We start from the raw sequence: 21084 nt of genomic DNA on the forward strand, positions 1-21084 counted from the left end.
TTTTATCTTGTAAATGAGAGGGAAAGGATTAGTGCCACCATGGGCTGCAGGGGTGGTGGATCAGATCCTCCCGGTAGCTGTGTTTAAGAGCCACACCAGCTCCAAAGTTGTATTATGAAATAGGCAGCTGGAGCAGAAGAAAGCCAGTTCCTTTAAATTTTTTATAAGTGCTTCTTGGTTTTATATATGCCCAAAGCATGTCTGACTGGCAGCCCTGAGACTGTGTTGCTGCCACACCACACTGGTAACTTGCATTGCACCTTCTCTGTGCAGTATAAGACCGAAGCTTATTTACACTGCTGATGCCACAGCATGCACTGTACATAAGCACCATGTTTGCATGGAAGAAGAGATGCCTGGTCCCCCGTCTGAGGAGTAATTTATCTGTAACTGCAAAAAAAATAGAAGCTGCCACACAGAATGCTGCAGCCTCTTCCTGCAAGCACACAGCTGATGTGTACAGAAAGAAACGAGCTGTTTTTCAGGAGGAGAAAAATGCTTCACATTGCACTTGAATTGCAGGGTTTCAGGAGAAGACAAGTCCCCTAGTTATGATGAGGATGTATATGTCAGTAATTCAGTTCTTGTTTTGTTCATTCCATTTTCTGTTTTCTTCCCCCCCCCCCATCTTATTCCGCCTTTCTACCCTTCTGTGCTGTCTTCCTTCTTGGCAAAAAATTGTCTCCCCTGTGATTGTGTACTGTATATCTTCTAGGATGTAATTTGGAGCTGTTTCTAGCTCTGGCTTCCAGTGCAAATGAGCACTGTAGGAAAGCTTCTGCTCATGGTGAATTTCACTCATTTGGCTTTAGACTGGAGGGAATTAACGCCTCAGCTTCACTGTCTTGGTGTAATCCCACTGGTGGGATGGGGGGCTTCCATGGCAACAAGCCAGGATTAGTGGTGTGGTCCCCGCAGGGGAAGCTGAGAAGGGAGCTGTGTGTTGCGGGAGCATGGCAGGAGCATCGGTGTGGTCATTCCCTCCGTGCCGGGCACATGCTTTAGTCTCCAGGTCTGGGAGGCAGAGTCCTGGTGTACTTGCAGAACTGAGAGTGCATGTCTTGGTCTGATGTGTGGGGTGTCACCCATCCAGATGGCACTGGTGGCAGTTCTCTGGTGAGCAGGCACTCGGATCTTGTGTGTCATTGCCTTCTGACTTTGTGAGGCAAGGGCTTACACGTGTGCAAAGCTGCAAATGGGCATCGAGTGGGTGCACTGGGACTAAATCCCTGGAGCTTGTGTGGTCTCAGCACGTTTTGACAAGGAATCTGAATCTTCTCCCAGTGTTGTGTGCTGGTTTTGTGTCTTGCTTTCATTGCTTCAAAAAGACACCAAAGAAGGACTTGTTCTGGGGGTACCTCTGTCTCTGAAGGCATGTCCTAAACGCCACTGTTGGCAAAGCCTTTGGAGTGAGCTTGCTGCCTCTCTGTGCCCTTTCAGGTACTGTTGATGTAGCCCTCATAACAGTGCCAGAGTCCAAGTACAGATGCACTGGGGCTAGAAAGAGATTTGTACTTGCAGCTGGGGGACTCTTACAAACTCATCCCAACCACCACTAATCAGCTGTGATTAAACACGCAAGAGGGGCTGGGTGGGTTCCTGCCCAGGGAGCCAAACCTTTGTCCCAGGGCTGACCCTCCTTATCTCTTGGTGAGAAGCATGGCACAAGTGAAGGATGCTGCAAGGCGTCATTGGATTGGGGAGGGCAGGGGACAGCAGTTCCAAGAATCACATAGCTGCAGTGTTTTAGTGGCCTTGTCAGCATGCCAAGTGTGCAGGGCGCACCAGGATGCCTCAGGGCTTTATAAAACAACTCAATTTGCCGGGTTTCACTGGAATCTCAAGTGTTCTGCTGCAGTCTGAGAGGTAGAGAAGTTGATGGAAACACTTTTACACTGCTCTGGCAGCGCGCAGAGCCACTGGCAGTGCCTGACTTCCCGACTGCCAGGCTTTCCTCCTGCTCTGTGCGCCGCTTCCCAACAATTGACTTGGCAATTGAGATTTAAGATTTGTGCGTTTCTCTTTCACTGCATATGCAAGCAACAGAGGCAGGAAGATTGCTTAGGAAATGATGAATAGTGCTTGAGATGCTTCGTCTTCCCCAAAGCCAGACAGAAGTGACGTTGTCAAGTTAGCAGCAACAATTGTCACTGGGAGTTGGGAGTGAAATTGCCAGGTGATGGTGGAAGAAGATGCTGTGATACAGGATGTTCTCAGGGATGCAAATGAATTCTCTAGATGACTGAAGCCAGTGAAGTTTATTCGCACTTACTTTATTTATCTCCCTACTCTGCCTCTTAGTCACTGCAGCATTTCAAAGTTTTTAGGGGTTCTCAGTCAAAACAGAAGGAAAGGATTTGAATTCTCTGAAGAGAAACCATTTCACAGCCATGTGTTATTCCAGTTTTGGAGGCAAAAAAGGGCAGTTCAGGGCCGGCCCTGTGCATCCAGGATGGGGACGCTCTCCTGTGGGTAGAGAGCTGTGGGCAGGGTGGGACCAGCCCTGGCTGCTCATGTAGAATTAGCTCCCACTGAAGATGCTTGGAGCTACTTCTGTACATCAGGGGCTGCTCTGAGAAAGGGGTGCAACCACAGCAGCATCCTGGCCACCCCAGGAGGGGCAGGCTCTCCTGGCACCCAGCAATCATGTGGCTGGAGCCAGCTGTGAATGGTTGGGTCTTTCTCCTGTGAGCTGGGCTCTTCCTGAAGCAGGTTGGTCCTGTAGGGCTTGTGTTGGGGGGGATTTGAAAGAGAAAGGTGTGCTAGAGAAGGGACTCACAGAAAAGCCAAGCGCTGCGCTGTGCTCTCCATCAAGCGGCTCTGTGTTTGGAAGGAAGCTGTTGGCAGGCATGAGGACATGTAAATAGGTGTCTGGATCCTGTTTCATGGGCTGGTGATCTCTCTGTAATGCAGGAGATGTGGGTTTAAAAACACACATAAACATTTTTACAAGATAATTATGTCCTGTTTATGCCGCTCTGCTGGAAGTAGAGGAAATTGTGGCCACTGCCTGTCCTGGGGCACACCGACACTCTTAAGGGATTGCAAACATACTCTTAAGGTGCTTGGTTTTGAAGCAATGCCCTAGACCCTTCTCTACCCCATGTTTCACCCTTGTCTCTTTGAGTTGCATTTGCTGAGGTGCTGATGGCTGAAACCTGAACTGATGAGGTTTGGGGAAGGAAATTAGCATTGCAGAAGAGCTGAGGTTGGAGAGGACCTCGGGAGGGCTCTGATAGAACCCCTGCTCAAAGCTAGACTATAACTTTAAAGTTAGCTCAGCTAGCTCAGGACCAGCCCCGCTGAGGTTTGAGCATGTCCGAGGCTGGAGGTGTCCCAGCTTCTCTGGGTGCCTGGTTTAGGGCTTGATCACTCTCAGGATGAATGATTTTTCCCTTCATCTTGTACGTGTTTTCCCTTTACTGTTCCCTCTTGTCCTTTTCCTGCGTGCATCCGAGAGGAGGCTGACTACACCTCACCTGTCAGGTAGCCGAGGGCAGCAGTTAAACCCTTCCCTCCCTTTCTCTCCTTCAGGTTGCACATTCCTACCTCCCGCAGCCTTGCCTCATCTCTTGGGTTGAGATATTTTTGGCAGGAATAAATGGGACTTTGCTTCAGCCATGTTACAGCCAACAAGGTGCCTGGAGCCTCTCGGTGACAAATAGCAGCACTCTGCTGGGGCGAGTTTAATGCAATGTTTCTTGGAAGTATAACACTTGGGGAGTGAGGAATTCACCCAAATGTCTCTGAAAATCCAGTTTCTGGTGACGTTTTTTCTCCCAAAAGGTAGCCAGGTCTTGCTAAATGTGCTTTCATCACCTGACACCCACACAAGCAGTGGAAAGGTCCAGTGTGGCCATTGAAACCATTACAACCAGCCTGGCCTTGCAGCCAGGTTTCCCACTGATAGTCTCCATAGCTGGTTGCAGCAGCAAGTGCTTGGGTGCAATTGTCCCTGCAGTTGAACCATTGTTGTGCTGTGTGTGCTGCTCAATCCTCACCCGGGGGACAAGAAGCCAGCAGTTAATTTATTTTTTCTTTTTCGCATTTCTTTAACAGAAGATTTTTCCAACAAAGAGCTTTTGGAGATGTATCTCTGCCTTCAGTGAATAGCATCTGCTGCTTTGCCACTTCAGCTTTCAGTGAGGTGCTTCTGTGTGGGAGAAATGCTGTGGCAGGGACTTCCTTTGTGCCTTGGCTGCCTGCTGAGGGTTTATAGCCGAGGTGCTGACACTGGGGGTACTGGTTTGGTAATGGGAGGATCTCTGTCTGTGCCAGACCTCGCTCCCGCACTTCTCTGGGCTGGGGCCGGCTGTGTCACGGTGTGAAGGCAACGCTGCCGTGTGCCCCGGGGGCGAGCAGGAGCTGGTAGCACTGTAGGCAGGGTCCCTGCCTAAGCCTTCATGGAGAAGACCTGAGAGAGAGCCCAGGGGGCCCAGAGGGTTTCACTTACGAAGTGCTTTGGCTTAGATTCACTTTCCCTCAGGCTGGGCTGGGCAGCCCCTCATGGGGATGTATTTCTAGTGGTGGGAATCTCTGTATGGAGCGTGTTGAATCCACATCAGGGTTCGCTGTGCTGTGTGCCTGTTTGCTGACACGGGGTTGATGCTCTGTGGTGGTTGCCCAGGCTGAAGCATGGCACCTCTGAGCCTTCCACCAGCAGTAACTGAACCATGGGATGCTCTTACAGCTGGGATCTGGCCACCGAGCCTGCTGCAGGTCCATGTCCAGGGTCCCCCTGGGAAGGTGCTTGCTGAGCATCACCTCTTTTCTCAGCCTTGGGTGTAGTTTCCTTGGGTTGTTCTTCCAGGCACTGTCGTACAGCTCAGTGGGATTGGGCTTCCACTGCTCACGCACCTCTTAACATGGGTATTTGTTTCCCAAGTAGCAGCAGGCACTGTTTCCAGTGTAGGACCACTGCAGGAACCAGGCATGGTGCTCAACTGCTGCATCCATTATAAGGGCAATATGTAAGTGCCCTGCTTGATCCTGATGAACAGGAAATGATCCCAGATGCCGGCTGCCAGCACAGCAAGCTGACAGCAGGAGTCCTTTGCACTAAACAGAGCCCTTCATAAACACAGCCAACGATTCCATCCCAGGCTGCAGCACAGAGGGGGGCTTGAGCCCGGCTGTCTCTTGTGCTTGTCCTGATCTGTGCTGGAATGACCCCCGGGCTCTGCTCATCCTCCCCGTTTTGTACCCACTCCTGTGCACAGGGACAAGACCCACATCACTGTGTCCTACCCAGGGCTCAGCTCTGAGCAAACTCCTGCAGATTTTGGGTGCGTTTCAGTGGCTGGTCCTATATGTGTGGTCCCCATCCCTCAAATCCCTGTCCCCAGGCACCCTCTGGCAGAACGTGTTTGCACCCCGAAGCTGGCAGCACCGTAGCAGCCTCCTGAGGGGAACAGGCTGAGTTTTGGAAGTGCTGAACGCTCCTCCCACGGCTGCTGGTGAGATGCCAGCACCGCTGAAAATCTCAGTGCCCTATATAGGTGCTGATATGCAGACGAGGCACCTAAGCTAAGGATTCCTGCACTCAAAACATGCATTTGTGCTTTTGCTCTATTTTAGGTCCCTCATTTCCATCAGGTCCCATCAGGGCATGGGGATTAGCCCTTTCCTCCTCCTCCTCCTCCTCTGGAGAAGGCTTTACTGTTGTGGTAAAAGCAGGATGCTGCCACCAGGCATTGGGGTGATGTGGGACTGTGGCACAGGGGTGTCTTGCAGCCCTATCTCCAAGCTCATGCTTCCTCTGCAAGTCTCAGGACAGCAGGGACTCGTTTAGCTCATTAGGAAAGGCAGGGAGATGTGCCTTAGATCAGCCTCAGCATCTGCAGGGCCTTTCTGCCCAGGAGCCTTGTGCCCAGCCTTGGCAGCGCCTGCCCCTGTGAGAGAGCCAAAACTTGCTGGAAGGTAATTGCAGGCAGCGCCGGGAGCTGCCGGGCATCGGGCTGGGAACAGCGCGTCTGCTGCAGCGGGAAGTGCTGGGTTTGGCACCGTGCCTTGTTTGTTTCTAAACTTCATTTCGGTTGTGATGTAGATTTTGCAGAGGAATGCCAAGGAAAACCGCCTCTGTGATTAGAGCAGCACCTTGATGTGCTGGTGGATGGGGAGGAGGCAGCGGCGCGCACGCTGCCGGTGTGCTGCCTGCACGGCATCGCCGGGGCCGGTGGCAGGAGCGATTGTTCGTGTGGCACTTCTTCAGCTTCAGTGTGTGCCTGGAGCAGTCGGTGGCTTTTATAGGTACTCACCAGCACAGCTCGCTGGGCTTCCTCCAGACTGGGGGTGCTCCAAGCTGGAATCTCGTCCCTGGGTCATCCCTGCTCTGTACCGCACACAGGGAAGTGGGCAGCCTCGTGTTTGCGAGCAGGACGCGTGCATCTTCGTCTCCCTTTCCCCTTCCTCTTGCTCGTTCCTTCTCTCCCCCTCTTTGCTTTCTTTTTTCATCTCTTCCATCTGTCCTTCTCACATCAGGCTATTTTTGGGGGATGAGTTTCTCACTGTCAATATGGTAGGAACCGTGGTGCATCTCCTGTCTTAGAGGAGGAGCACCGCTTCCATTGCTGGGTAGCCTTCCCCAGCACTTAACATTGCTCAGTTCACTTTAACCCCCTGCCTTGACCCTCTCTTGGAGGTGTTTTGAGACTGGAGGCTAAAGTGCACATAATTTGAGGGCTCTGTCCACTGGGATGCAGGAAAGAGCCATCGGATTTAGTGCCCTTTAGCCCTGGGTCTCAAAATGCCTCTGAGCCTTGCAAGTGGTTATTAAGCAGCCTGAAGCCAAGCGTGGTGTTGGCAGGTCATTACTTGTGTCTTTGTAACTTCCAGGGGCTTTTAGTGAAGGCATGATGTTATCTTTTTCTTCACTTGGAAATGATGGCTGTAAATTGAATAGGAAATGCGCTACCAGATGTGAATTTTTAATACCTTTCATTTGCCAAAATACCTCCCAGAAAAATCAGGAGACAGCGGTGAGGCTGCGGAGCTGGCAGGGAGTTCACTGGGAGGGAGCAGACCTTGGCAAGCTCAGCTTGAGCTGCTGCTGTGCTTTGCTGCTCTCTTCTCCATCTGAGCATCTCGGAGCACTTGAAATGCCCAGAGAAGCTGTGGCTGCCCCATCCCTGGCAGTGTTCAAGGCCAGGTTGGACACAGGGGCTTGGAGCAACCTGCTTTAGTGGAAGGTGTCCCTGCCCATGGCAGGGGCCTGGAACTGGATGATATTTAAGTTCCCTTCCAACCTAAACCATTCCATGCTTCTGTGATTCTATGAAACATGGGGACAGTATTTAGTCTCAAATTATCTGCCTGAGGCAGATGAGCTAAATGCCACCCAGATCCCACAGCACCCTGGCAGAGCTGGGGTGCCAGCCAGGAGCTCAGTGTCATGGTTTAATGGTTGGAGGTGCCAGAATGAGCGGCCTCAGCTTTCCATGTCCAGGTACAGCACTTACCTCCCCGACCCTGGAGTTCAGAGGAGAGCGAAGGTCGGGCTTGGTTCTTGTGTTGTAGTTGTCTTCCGTGGGAGGAACGAGATGAGTTGAGGTTTGCCTGCACAGGGATGCTCAGGGAGGCAGATCTGGATGAAATAAAAAAGTGAATTTAAAGTAGATTGTCTAAAACTCATTAAAAGCCAGTGTCACCTTTCTGGCTCAGTTAAATAGCTTTAATTCTGTGCATTGAAAATCTACTCTTTCCTTCCAAGTGAGACTGTGCACAAAAGGGTTCATGTCATTGTGCTAATCCCTTCTAGCAGTAAACCTGGAGTAACTGTCAGGTAAGTGACACTGCAGACAAGTGCACAAAGGCTGGGGTGGAGTTGGTGAAGAGCAGTGAAAGGAGGGTGCTTGTGCAGCCCCTCTGGAGCCGGGTTGGCAGCTCCGCTCAGGCTTGCACTTCTATAAGGTTTTTGTTACCTGGGAAGCAGCTGTTTTTCGGGTGAGATTTGGAGTGATTTTTAGTTTTCTTCAAAAAAATTCCTTATTTTCTCAGCAGTTAGATTTTTTATGAGAATTTGGGTGCCTGGTGGGAAGAAGGAGAGGTTTCAGTGTGACATCTCAGGGCTGATTCTTCCCCCTGTGACTGGCGTAAAGCAGTTCATTCATTTGGAAGCCAAGAGCTTCCATGTGCTTTAACCATGGCACAGAGTGGCCAAAGCCATTGTTGGTGTGGTTTATGGTCTGTCCATCACTTTGGAGTCCCTTTTACTCATGGTGCCTTTATGTGAGTGAGGTGTTTATTCCCCTTGTGAGCCCATGGCTCTGGGGAAGGTGTCCTAGGGCTTGTGTTGGCTCATCCTGATGCTCCTTGACCCACAGTGGCACCAGACCTTTGGGGTCTGCAGGACCCCATCGAGGTGTGTGATTAAATGTGCCATTGCTGTTTGGTTTTCAGGAGTGTTCTTCTACCTTGGGGAGCCGCAGCCAAAATAAGCCCTTGTTTGTACAGTGCTCCTGGCTGCCAGCTGGCAGTTTATTAGGAGAAAAATCAAATAATTTGCTGTTTCTTTCCCATAAACACCTCTGCAAGGCATAAAAATCTCCTGTGCAAAATGAAACATGAGTGGAGGGGCTTGAGCAGCCCCTGCTGCTAATACGTGATAATCCAATTTGGCAGGAGGGAGGCTGAGCTGACGAGCTCCTTCCCAGGGCTGTGCTTGCCTCTGGTTTGCAGCTGGAGAAAGCCTCAGTAGTTTGTCATTAATAAATTCCAGGGCTTCCCTGAGGGATGATAGACCCACCTGGGGCTTGTTATGACTGGGAGCGATGGCACAGAGACCACTTGGGTGTGAACTGACTTACTGCTCTGTGATGGGTGCACAAGCAAGCTAACAGTCAGCAGAGCAGGGAGGGAAGTGATTAGAGGACTCAACCTCCCAGTTTTTACCTAGTTTGAGCTCTTTTTCCATGCATTAAGGCCAGGTTGGGCTTGGAGCAACCTGGTCTAGTGGAAGGTGTCCCTGGCATGGCTGGGGATTGGAACTGGATGTTTAAGTTCCCTTCCAGCCCAACCCATTGCATGATTCTATGAAGATGGCAGGTCAATGGCTTTCTTTTTGCAAGCGGGTTATCTGTGGGCAAGGCTGGGTGAGCAGCCCTAAGGGTGCTGGGCTGCTTGGGGGAGCCCCTTGGTGGCAGAGGAGCCTCTGGGGCTGCATTGGAGCCCCTCGTCTAGACAGAAGCACCTCCTCACCCCAGCACTGGCTCCCTCAGCTCCTTCCCTCAAGGTTCCAGGATCTCTCTCAAATTGAGCATCATCTCCCGTGGGTCCCCTGGGTCTGATGCTGGGGGGAATCTGGTGATGGTGTCCCCTGGGATGGCGGCTCCATAGGCACAGCCTGTGCTCCCTGCAGGCGTTTCAGCGCTGGGGTGATGAGCTCCTCCCTGCAGCCTTCTCAGACAATAAAAGAAGAGTAGTAGCAAACTAAATCATGTCGCAGGAAGGCTGCTCTGTGCGCCTTGCAGCTGAGGGATGAATTAGCTTTCCTTTGGACTCATGTTTTAATTGAAATGTGAATTTATTGCTTTTATTTAGCTCGAGCTATGCTGGAGTGCTGTACATTCATAAAGCACAAAGCAAACTAAAAGAGAAAAGCTTCCTGCGCTGCAGCTGACCCCTTTGGTCATTATATGTCTCATTTACCCTGACTCATGTTAAATTAGGACAGGAGAGCGGGTGGCACTGCTGGGCACTGGGAGGCAGGGATGGGCTCAGGCTCAGAGCTGGGCAGTCCCAGCTAACACCAGCGGTGACAGAGACCATGGTCATCTGTGGGGATGGATGTGTCTTGAAGAGAACATCGTTTTTGCAAACAGGTATTTTTCCCTTGCAGCTGCAATTGCTTTGTTTCATAGCGCTGTGCTGCTGTCTGTCTGCGTGCCTGTGGGATGTACAGTACACGAGCACGGCCCCTTCCCCTCCCACTGCTCTTGTACATCTTTGTGTTCTTCTTCCTCCCCCTGCTGTGACCTCCTGTGCTACCCTCATCATTCCTTTCTGTTCTTTTATTTTGTTAACCTTTCTCTGGTGATCACCTGTGTCTGTAAAACCAGCTCTGTGAAGGTGTGCGTAGGAGAAACACAATGTTAGGTTCCTAAAAACACCTCAACCAGCATCTTTCAAAATCTGATTTCTCTGTGCAGTGTGACACTGATTTGAGACAGAGCAGTGATGCAGATTGTGAGGCTCTTTAAAGGAAATGTAGAAAGGAAAAAAGGCATAAAAAATGTTTTTGTCCATGGAGCTGAGTCCTTAAAGAGGCAAAGCCACCAGAGCATCACGGGGACCCCAGTGGGGACATATCCCAGGCACAGACCAACCCCTGGCCAAGCACCTGGGCGGTCGCTTGTCCCTCTGGCGCTGGCATTCCCTGTGTCCCTGCCTGGCAGCTGTACGTTCCCTCACCTCCTGTGATGCTCTCGCTCTGTAGGCCTCACGCCGAGGACTTCAGCGTGGATTCCTCCTTCTCACAGTAAGTGCACCGCACGCGTTGCCCTGCGCCGGCGCTGCGGGAGGGGGCGAGGACTAATGCATCCCTGGGGACCGTCACTTTTCCATCAGGGAACAGCCAACTTTGTTCTCCAGAGAGTGAAAACCTCTTCCAACGTGGGGTGTTTGTGTGGTGCATGTGTGCATGGTGTCTTGTGAGCCAAGTGCTGGGAGATGCGCCGTCCCTCGAGACATTCCAGGCCAGGCTGGGTGTGATTCTGAGCAACCTGATAAGTTGAGGATGTCCCTGTTCATCGCAGGAGGGTTGCACTAAATGACCTTTGAAGGTCCCCTCCAACCCAAATGATTCTGTGGTTCTACTGTGGGCAGTATCTGCTGGCAAGACTAGTGGTTAGCCTTCACTTTAAATTAGGGATAGATTGTTCCACTTTAAAGGGAGCTGATAAGCATAAGATTTGTCCTTCGCTGCTCTTGGCACCAAGAAGTTGTGTACGGGACCAGCAAACCCTTCTGAAAGAGCAATGGTTCCCACCATGGGGAGGACTTTGTGCACTCAGAGACACACAGTGGAAGAAGTGATATCCTTGGCAGCAAATTGGTGATTACCCATTAACGATGAGCTCCGTGCACAGACCCTAATTAAACAATTGAGATTCATCAGCAGAAGCAATTATAGGAGCAGACTCATGAATGTCAATCTCCAATGTTGCAAAACAAATAAACCAAACAAAACAGTGTTAACACCATTGCTTCATCTTCCTGGGTTTTAATCTTTTTTGCTAAAGCCTGGTGCCGGGGCTCCCAGCCTGGGGTGAAGCAGCTTGGGATGAAGCAGCGTGTCCCGCTTCCTCCCAGAGCCAAACTGGTGGTTTTGGGAGCACGGAGTGTTGCTGGGTCATTGCTGTGCAACTCCACCACTTGCTCTCAGGTATTGAGGGCATTTGCATGGAGAGATCTTCAACCCTTGGAACCTCCAGTGCTTTGTGTAGTGCCTGAAAATGAGCTCTGTACCCGCTGAGTGCGGTTGGAGAGGGATTATCGCTGCCTTCAGGGAATAAGGAATTGATAAAAATCCCATTTCCATTGCAATATCCTCCCTAATAAAATAGAGAAAAAAAAGTCTGGCAGCAGATTTCTTTTCTATCACTACAGATTCATGAAGCCTTTCCTGCAGCGTGTGCCTGGGCTGGCCAGTGCCTGTGTCCCAGCTCAGCAGAGCCCTTGTACCCTCAGTGCGGTGCCTCATGTCCCACTGACACAGGAGTGCTTGTGTGGATGAGTTCGAGGCATCACTCATCTCATGGGGCAAGATGAGTGGCCATCAGGACTGGCCTGTGAAGCCGAGCATGGTCTTGGGCAGAGTTTTTCCAGAAGTGGTTGCTTGGAGCTTGCTTTTCATCCCCAAAACAAAACTGCAGTGTTGGTGCTGGAGCCAGGATGACATTACCTGCATCCTGCTGTGTTTAATTTGCTGTAGAATGGTTATTGCTCTTTTCTTCGGGCAAGAATCACACTCCATAATAAAACAGGAGAGGCTTTTTTCCCTCAGTGTATTTCCACAGTAAAAAACCCAAGTTTCTGAGCTGGTCCTGGGGCAACACGTGCCACAGCAGCCTGGTTCCCAGAGCAGGGTGTCTATCGGTGTGGGTCTCAAGTTTGCTAATCGTTGTTTGTGCCTCAGCACATGCTCTGCCCAGAGCCCAGGCAGCTCAGTAAACTCATCCCTGGTGCTGTGTGAGTTGTGGCTTGAAGTGTTCCATCAGTCTGGATGGGTTACCAGGCAGCCTGGCCGGGAGGCTGGATCCCACAGGGCTGGAATGGCAGGAGGCTGATGCGGGACCTGCTGAGCCCCCTGGGGCTTGATGCTTCCACAGTCCATGGGGATTGTCAGAGCCCCTGTTGTGGCTGGTCCCACACGGAGGGGATGCAGGGCACACTGGGGCTGTGGCAGGAGACATCCCCCTGGAGCTGTGCAGCCCTGTGCAGTTCCGAAGCCATTTCTTGCACGCCCACCGGTGCCGAGCCAGTACAGCCTTGTTGAAACCCACAACCCTCCTCCTTTGAGTAATTGTTCAATTACTGCTTGTTGAGCGTGGGGGCAGCTTGTTCCCTGTTTTCACTTTGGCAGGCACCTGGGTTTTCTGTACACTCACAGCTGTACAGCTATTCCCCCTTTCCATCTCAAAACGATGCAGTGGGAGAAGCTCATCGCACCTGTGAGCCAGGAGCTCTGGTGGGAAGAGCTGTAGCTGCCCCCCATCCTCTGGATAGTTGGGGATGCCAAATGCATAGATAATGGAGGTGGTGTTCAGTACACAAAGCTCACTCGGTGTCATCTGTCTCACTGTAGCTTCAATACCCAAATGCTTGTTATCATTAAGAAAAGGTAGAAAGAAGGAAAGAGCATCTCTGAAGGAGGTCGGGAGGGTTGGCAGCTGCTGGAGATATGCCTGGGTAGTTTGTGTGGTTGCTGTCAGCAGGTATCTGAGCCTCAAGCTGCATCTGGTACCCGCAGCCCATCCCTGATGATCCCCCTGGGCCATCAGCACATCTCTTTAATTCCAGACTTGGCCACAGCCACATTTCTTATGTATTTGATCCGTGTGGTTTTTGCACGGAGGATGCAGAGCTGTCCTCTGGGCTGAGCTGGAGTGGTGGGATGAAGCGGGGTCTCACTTGAGACTGAGCTGCCTTGGCAGGAGTGGGTGATGGCACCCACCAGATTGCAGAGATTTCTGGGGTTTTTTGGGGGGGTTTTTTGATGTTTTTTTTCCCCCTAAAAAAGATCTCTGAAGAGTCTCTTTTGCATCTCACTACTGATGAAGTTTCTTGAGAAATTTCCTGGGACAAGAACAGCATTTCCCACCCAGCCAGAGTGTGAGAACAAGGATTGGAGCTGCAGAGAGATGCCAGGATTTTTCTTGTCTTGTGCTCATCCTGGTCTTGCATCCTGCACTTTTCCAAACAAACTATTCTGTCTTTTTTTGGATCTCATAATCTTACAACAAATTGCCTCTAATCTTAGATTAATAAAGTACAATAAATAACTGAGCAAAGAAAATGAAATTGCTCAGGCATTATGAAGCGCATAATAGCGGTAATTACACTTCCAAGCAGAGGGCTTGTAACTAGACTTGTACTGATGATTATCTGCACAGCCTGGGGGGATCAGCCAGCATGAGGCAAGGGGGAGCGGGGTGCTACCTGCTCCCTTCCTGCAGAGCCTGCTGTTGCCTGTGCCCCTTGGTGCTGCCTGGGCTGGGCTGGCTCCACACTGCCTTGTTGTTGGGAGGGATGCTTGGCTGTTAGGAGGGATGCTCAGCTCTGGCAGCAGGGAGGGGACAGCTTGAATGGACCAGCTTGGCTGAGCTGCTCTGAAGGCAGAGCCCGTTGGTGTGTGTGCTTTGGGTGGTAACACAGTTGGAGTTTAGCTTGATTTTCATTTGAAGTTAATTTCTTGACAACGAAATTGAAGGGTATGTTTTAGATGATATCATCTCCTTCTCTCATCTGGAAATGGAGGAGCTTTGATACTTCTGGGTGGTTGCTGCTGCCTTGAAAAGCCATCACTCATTCAGCTCTGGGGTGTTGGCTTAGCCTGGTGCCTGCAAAGCGGGTGCCAGTGCTGGACCACAGCGGCTCCCCAGTCCCCATCATGCTGAGCCCTTGCTTTGCGCCCCCTCCTCCTGCAGACAGAAGCCCTGTGGGACAGTCGCCCTCAGCAGGGCATTGGTGGGGCCATGGCTGTGGACCCCCATTCAGCTCCAGGGGCTCAACCCACTTAGCAGCAAGGGCAGGTTGTCTGCACAGGAACACGTTCTTTCTACTTTCTCTTATTCCTTCATCTCTTTGCACTGATAAACACCCGCTTCCCCCTCCCCATTACCTGCTTCAGTTGCTTTCCAAATGTTTCCTCTTCCTGCAGCCATCAAGATGGATGAATACACGGGCTACTTTGTCATAAAAAGTTAGATCTCTTCTAATCATTCAGTTCTTTTATCCATCAGCGTTTATATTCATAGTCTCGTGGTGGGCTGCGGCGCTCTAGATCAGCAAACCATCTGTCTGGCGACAGAGATTTATATTGCTGTTTGTTTCTTTGATACGGAGGCGAATGTCTGGGAGGGGAATCATGCTCCCTGAAGTCTCCCTCTCCTCAATGCGTTTAATCCTCAGGGACTCTGATGAATGGGGTGCCCAGCACTCATGACGGAGCTGAAGGCCAGTTCCTAGCATTTCCTGGGCATTTTTAATAAGGAGAAGGAGCAATTAGCTTGTGTGTGCGGTGTTGTGAGAAGTCGGGGCAGCTGATTTATGCCCTGACACGGATAAATTATTTGCTAAGCCTGGCTCTGGAAATTATTAATTTTACTGTGTGTTAAAGCTGTGCTTGTGAAGCTCTGCAATTATGGCTGCTTGCTCCTAAGGCATCGTGCTGGCTGAGCCAGTGCTCATGAATCCTCCTGCTTCACTCCTCGGTGCTTGTGGTCCCTGTGGCAGGGCCTGTGCTGCTCACCAGCCTCCCTGCTCCCTTCTTATGCCAGCGAGACGGGCTGGGGAGCAGGTGCTGCGTTCCATGCAAGGACCCCTTATGCTGTGTGGTCCCCGTGAGCATCAGAGCTCCAGGGGAGGTGCAGGCCCAGCTCCTGCCCATGCTGCTGCCAGGGATATTTGGGGTGAGGTGTGTTCGCAGGGAAGCCCTGCAGCTGCTGCCACGGGTCCATTTGTGTGGAGCATTTTCTTGGCTGGATGCTGTGTGATGTCCTGCTGGTGGGTTTGCTGAGCGCTGCCAGCGGTACCCGGGCATCCCTCCCCTTGGCAACCTCAGCAGCACAGATGCCAAATGTCTTAACAGAGGTTGGTGAGTGCTCCACCGAGGCTGTCGGTTATTGTCACCTCTGTCGCAGAGCTGCTCGGTGTGTGACATCCTGCCGAGGGAGCCGGGCAGGGCACGGGGGCTGCAGAGCACACACGCTGTTCGCTTCCCTGATAAGGCTCCTGCTTTCTTTCCTCTCCAGCACTGTTGATGGGGACAAGGTGACCCTACAGCATGGAGCCCCTGGGCTCTGCCTACAGCAGCTCCAGAGCAAGAGGGGCTCAGATGGGTCTGCATCACCCACCCCTCCGGCTGCACTGGCCCAGACTGTGCTGCTCCAGCAGCATTAGTGAGATGCTGGAGTCCAGGCTCCTTAGATTAAAAATCTGACTTTTCAGCCTAAGGGACTGCACGGGAAGCTCTGAGGAGCTGTCACTCATGTGCCATGCTTTTTACACACCACTCGGTGTCCCCACGAGCTGTCGGTTTGACTGTGAAATGCCAGCGGGCACCGGTGGGTACCAGGACCTGGGACTCTGGAGCAATGAGGGTCTCATCAAAGCCCTTCCCAATTTGCTGCCCTGTCAGCTCATCATGAATACACAGTAAATACCTGATTATCCCTCTGTTGTCAGCGGGAGCAGCAGCTGCTTTCCAATAGATCCCGATCTGGTGGCGTGTGCCAGGCGGCATGCTTGGCTGGAGCCAGCACCATGTGTGCATGGGGGTTGCACAGGAGAAGTGAAAGGGGATGGTAGCTTTAATGACTGTCACTGTGAATTTGCTCACACTGGTCTGTGCCTTGGCTTGGTAATAGGCCTGATTAATGAGATCTTGATGACCTCTTCCAAGCAGTTAAGAACATAGTAATAATAGTAGCACTTTCTTAAGAGACTTGTTGAATACAGTGAAATAGGGGAAATGGCTAATTTATATTGCACTTAACTCCATTATCAGCTGTAACAGTAATGAGCAGACTTTGTCTTGCTCAGAGTCTGAAGCTGAGACATCAGGAAACAATCCCTTTCTGCCTGCACTTAGCAGGCAGGAGTGTAATTTGTAACCCTGCCTAGTATGAACAAGTGAGTTTGAAAAGGGCTATGGGCGTTTATAAAGCAATAGGAGAGGAGGGTGGCAGATGAGCTGAGCAGGACCAGGTTGGCCTGCACACCATTAATCTGGGTGTGCTTGATCCCAGACCCTGCTGAGATCCATGGGGATGAACCTCCAGCCTCAGTGAGGCTTTCCCCATGCATGAGCATCCATCCGGCATGTGGGGACTAGCAGGAGGGATGTGGATGGGTGTCAGTGATGGAGACTGGAGCAGCTGAAGACGAAGAAGGTCACAATGGTGGATGAGCCATGTTCAGTTTCATGTGGCTCCTCTCTGCTGGTTTCTGTGCAGTGCCCCAGCATGTGGCTCTCACCATAGTGTCTTGTCCCCATGCCACAAGTCACCAGCAGCTCCAAATGCCAAGTGACGTTTGGAGTTGGTTGTCAGCTCCTGGGTTTTTCTGGAATGGCCAAATGTGGTTTCTTAGCAACAAAGGGTTTTATTTCTCTTTTTAGATCAGATTTGTTGTTTAACAGCTTCAATGCTGAACGCTGCTCCCGCCTGGGCAGAGCCAGGACATGGTTGTACCGGGGGCATCGCCCTCACTGGCTCCTGGTCTGATACAGCCACAGGGGCTTGGAGCAGATCGAACGTTGCTGGGGAGACTGCTCCAAGGCCAACACTTTTCTGAGAGGCTTTGAATGCTGTGACACATGTGGGAAAGGAGAAGTTTGCAAGTCTGATGTCAGCTGGTTGCATGTGAATGAAAGCCGAGCCCTCAACCCAAAGGCGGACCCGGGCCCCATGGGTCACATCTGCATCTTTGGTAGTCGTTAATGCACCATGTCTTGGTGCTCAAGGCTGATGGTACCGGTCATTTGGTACTGTGGAGCCTGGGATCTGCTGTGGGATGCTCTGGGGGGGTCACGCAGCTGGGATGGAGGGACAAGGCTCCTGGGGGGCTCTGGGTCCAGCGTGCCACCCCACTGACATGCTTCTCTGGTGCTTTCCACACAGGGTGCAGGTCGAGTTCTATGTGAATGAAAACACCTTCAAGGAGCGGCTGAAGCTCTTCTTCATCAAAAACCAGCGATCCAGTGAGTGCTCCATGTGTGCAGTGACCACCTGCTGGGAGAAGCCAAACCCTGCCCCAGCTGGGAGATCCAGGCTCCATCCCTGTGGGATGAGAAGCCATTGCCACCTGCTGGTGGCTGCTTCCCCTGGTGTCCTCAGTGCCTGTTGGCCTTTCTGTTGGGTGCTGGCCAACTTGGTGTGGGGGGATGAGGGTGCATGGGGATGCTGATTGTCACCTTTGCTCCTTGGAGACAGCCACAGCATGGAATCCAGTTGGGATCGCCAACTGGAGCAGGGTGGGTGTTGGGAGCTGCTGGGGTGGGGATCAGGGAGCAAATGTCCCCATCATGGTGCCAGTGATGTCCTCCTACCCACAGGGAGGTCAGTGGCTGGGGGGCAGCCGAGGCAGGCTGTGAGTTACCCACTCTCCCAGATTAGCCTCCACTTGACTAATGGTGTTGTTATTTTCTTTCTCCGAGCTGTCATTAGCTGTCTGGAGGGAGTCTGCTCCTTAATTTATAAATTCACATTTTCCTTTCCACCCTGCATCCCGTCGTCTTGTTAAAGAGCTGGAGCGCAGCACAACAGGGTGCCCACGGGGAAGTTTTTAATGAAAATGTGATGAATTCCTCACTTGTAATTTGAATAACAACCCCATGAACTGGCTGGAGATGGATTGCGGATAAAGCAGCACCTTTTGCTCACCATCCCTCCTGCAAGCTGGGAGCAGAGCGGGGCCCTGGCCCTGCCTGTCTGATGCTTTTTAATGGATGCTCGCTAATGAGGGGGATACACTCCAGCAGCTCCTCATTTGTGTCTCACATCTATTGGGGTCAGCAAGGAGCTGACTCATGGTTATTTATGGCTATGTTGGTCTCCTGTCTGACACTGGGTATGATGCAAAGCATGAGCAGTGTTTGCGTGTCACCCTGGGGCTCCTGCAGCTCCTCTGGGGCTCAGTGGGGTCCTGTGCTGCGGGGGGCTGTGCTGCGGGGTGCCCGGCTCCTGCTGCCTGGCTCATGCTGTGCTCCCTCTGCTGCAGGTCTGAGGATCCGGCTCTTCAACTTCTCACTGAAGCTGCTCACCTGCCTCCTGTACATCGTCCGTGTCCTGCTCGACAACCCAGAGGAGGGCATAGGCTGGTGAGTGCCAGTGATGCCGCTGGGCTCCCCAGGCCATGCACTGGTGAGCGTGGATGCGGTCCTTACCGCGGGTGAGGAGGTGCACAACGGGGGGGTTTCCTCGTTCTGTTTCAATAGGTACTTTAGCAAACCTGCTGGTCTGGTGGGCTTTGCTCCCTGCTCAAACCCCGTGGATGTGGGTGCCCGCTTGCCCTGCACAGCAAAAAGATGGTGGGAAAATTAGGGTGCTTTTCATTTCCAAATGCTGCCTGGCTCTGATGATCAGGGCTGCACCGTGGCCTTCAGACACAGGCAAGAGCTCATCACTTCAGTGCATCACCATGCAAGTGTTTTCTGAATGCTGATGCCCTTGAAGACACTTCTGCTAAATCCCATTTAAGTGTTTGGGAAAGAAATACATTGTGCCATTTAAATCCCTGAGGTGACAGATGATTACATACAGCAGCTTTGCTCTGGGTTTCAGTGTAAGCCTATTTTTAATATGTCCTTGCTTTGTTTAGCTCGTGTACAAAGTGGGGTTTTTGCTAGGAGAATTAGCAAGTTAACTTTCTCTTTGCAATGGTTGCAGAACTACCAAGTGCATCCACGTGCTCCAAAAGGGCTTTCAAACCTGTGAGATTTAAGCATGACACAGATGCACACCCTTGAACAGTTGAGCGCTGCTGCTGCTCGGGGAAGTTCCCTTTCCTGAGGGTGCATGATAAAATAAAGGGGGGCCAGTGGGATTGCATCCCTTGCAACAAGGCAAGGGGAGAGCTGTTTGAGGCCAGCTAGCCTTGTGCCAGGAGCTGAAGCTCAATTGTATGCTGTATACCAGTTGTATCCTGGTAATTCCCAGCTGCAGCCATGTGTTTGAATACTGTGCCCAGGTATCAGCATGTTGCAGCATAAGGGTGAAGTACCTGGTGGGTCGTCTTCTCCAGTAATGAGATGTTCAAAACTGCCTGGGTGAGACAGACTCCTGTGGAAAGCCCCAGTTATAGGGACCAGTGTGTGTTTGGATCCATGGGAGTGCTCTCTAGGGTCTTCCCCAGTATCAGGACACCCCATGAGCCCAGCGAGCCAATGGCAGCACCCTTTCTCCTTCCTCCTCCTCTCTGACTGCTTTCCTCTCCTTTGCCTTTCTCTTCTAGCTGGGAATGTGAAAAACAGAATTACACAGCGTTCAACCAGTCTACAAAGATAAACTGGTGAGTTGAGGCTTGTTCCAGCACTGGGGTCCAGCTCTGCCAGCGTGTGGGAATGCAGTGATGGATGTGGCTGCTGCTGGCAGCTGCCCAGGACCATTTCTTGGTCTCAGGGCTGCTCGAGGCATGCAGAGCAGCATCCCGGGATTGAAATAATTGACAGTGCCTGTGGCTGCACCCCCGGGAATGGCTTATTCCCTGTGCAGCCATTACTGCTGCACTTAAGCATTACATAAAGCATTCCTTACTGCTTGAACAAACTGCAGTAAAGAACTCCGGTACCAGTCCTGTGCTGGATCCTGCATTGATAATGATGTGTTTGGTGGGGGGCAAAAGCATTGCTGGTTGGGCTACAGATTAGATCTGTTTTGATTTTTTCCTTGCAGGTCACACATCTTCTGGGTGGATAGAAAAATGCCACTGTGGGCTGTGCAGGTGAGTGCCCACACCTCAGGCACGGCTGTGTGGGAGCACAGGGCTTGAACTGTGCCACCAGCAGGTCTCTCTGCATCCTCTGCTGAAACAATGAGGAGCAATGGGTTATCTTCAGTGAGCAGAAAATGAGCTGCAGCTTCTGCTGGGAGAATAACGTGGTCCTGGGTGAAAGTCACAGGGACGAGGAAAAGGAGAGGAAAAGCTGTAGGAAGATAAAACCATGAGGCTGGCTCAGCTCCTCCCCAGCCTGGGTGCAGCTGTACCCGTAACGGGCTGTTCCCAGGGGAATAGCTTGGGAGAGGGTTGAGCATCCGTCAGCTTCTGCTCAGGGCTGCCTGGAGCTCACACGTCCAACCCGAACAAATAGGTCCTCACGTGCGGTACCCACGGGCTCCTCATCACCCAGTGCAGGGCAGGCCTGGGGAGCTCTGACCGCCTGGCGCTGCGTGGAAGGAGCTCTCAGCAGCCTTTGCCTGTCTGTCTCCGCAGGTCAGCATAGCTTTAATCAGCTTTCTGGAGACCATGCTGCTCATCTATCTCAGCTACAAGGTACGTGCCCCGCGGCGGGCAGCGGACGTGATGCACAGCCTGGGTCAGATCCCCAAGTGTGAATTCATTTCTCCTCCTTTGAGCTGTCTGAAGCCTGAGGCATCCTGAGAGGACATTTGTGTCAGTGACGTCTCAGGCGGCTGTGGCTGTTTTCTTCCCTCATTCCCCCTCGGGCTGCTGGATAAGTGCTGTGCAGAGCAGAGAGGGGGGATCTCTTTCCTTTAAATTCAGCCCTGTTTACCAAAACTCACTCTTTTTATGGGGGACAGATTGACGCATGCTGAGTTTCCTAAGGCTGAGGACCTGGAGCTGAGCTTGGCAGCATGACTCCTGTGCTGAGGTCTGCTGCCACCGGAGGGAGACGGCACAGCTCCA

General features: G+C 51.9%; 1 protein-coding gene across 1 annotated transcript in view; it reads left to right on the top strand.

Annotated features, from left to right (window-relative positions):
- The window catches only part of LOC104411621 (potassium channel subfamily T member 1), a gene marked incomplete at its 3' end in the record, with an annotated part of 27021 nt that overhangs the window by 331 nt on the left and 5606 nt on the right, over positions 1 to 21084 (top strand). Inside the window, exons 2-7 of the mRNA XM_010022083.1 lie at positions 10433 to 10474; positions 17340 to 17419; positions 18439 to 18538; positions 19672 to 19728; positions 20112 to 20160; positions 20650 to 20709. Of these exons, the coding sequence (XP_010020385.1) occupies positions 10433 to 10474; positions 17340 to 17419; positions 18439 to 18538; positions 19672 to 19728; positions 20112 to 20160; positions 20650 to 20709 (388 nt within the window). The remainder of the gene's footprint in view (positions 1 to 10432; positions 10475 to 17339; positions 17420 to 18438; positions 18539 to 19671; positions 19729 to 20111; positions 20161 to 20649; positions 20710 to 21084) is intronic.

Source organism: Nestor notabilis, unplaced genomic scaffold (assembly GCF_000696875.1).
Source record: "Nestor notabilis isolate BGI_N333 unplaced genomic scaffold, ASM69687v1 scaffold32559, whole genome shotgun sequence".
NCBI classification, from domain to species: Eukaryota; Metazoa; Chordata; class Aves; order Psittaciformes; family Psittacidae; genus Nestor; species Nestor notabilis.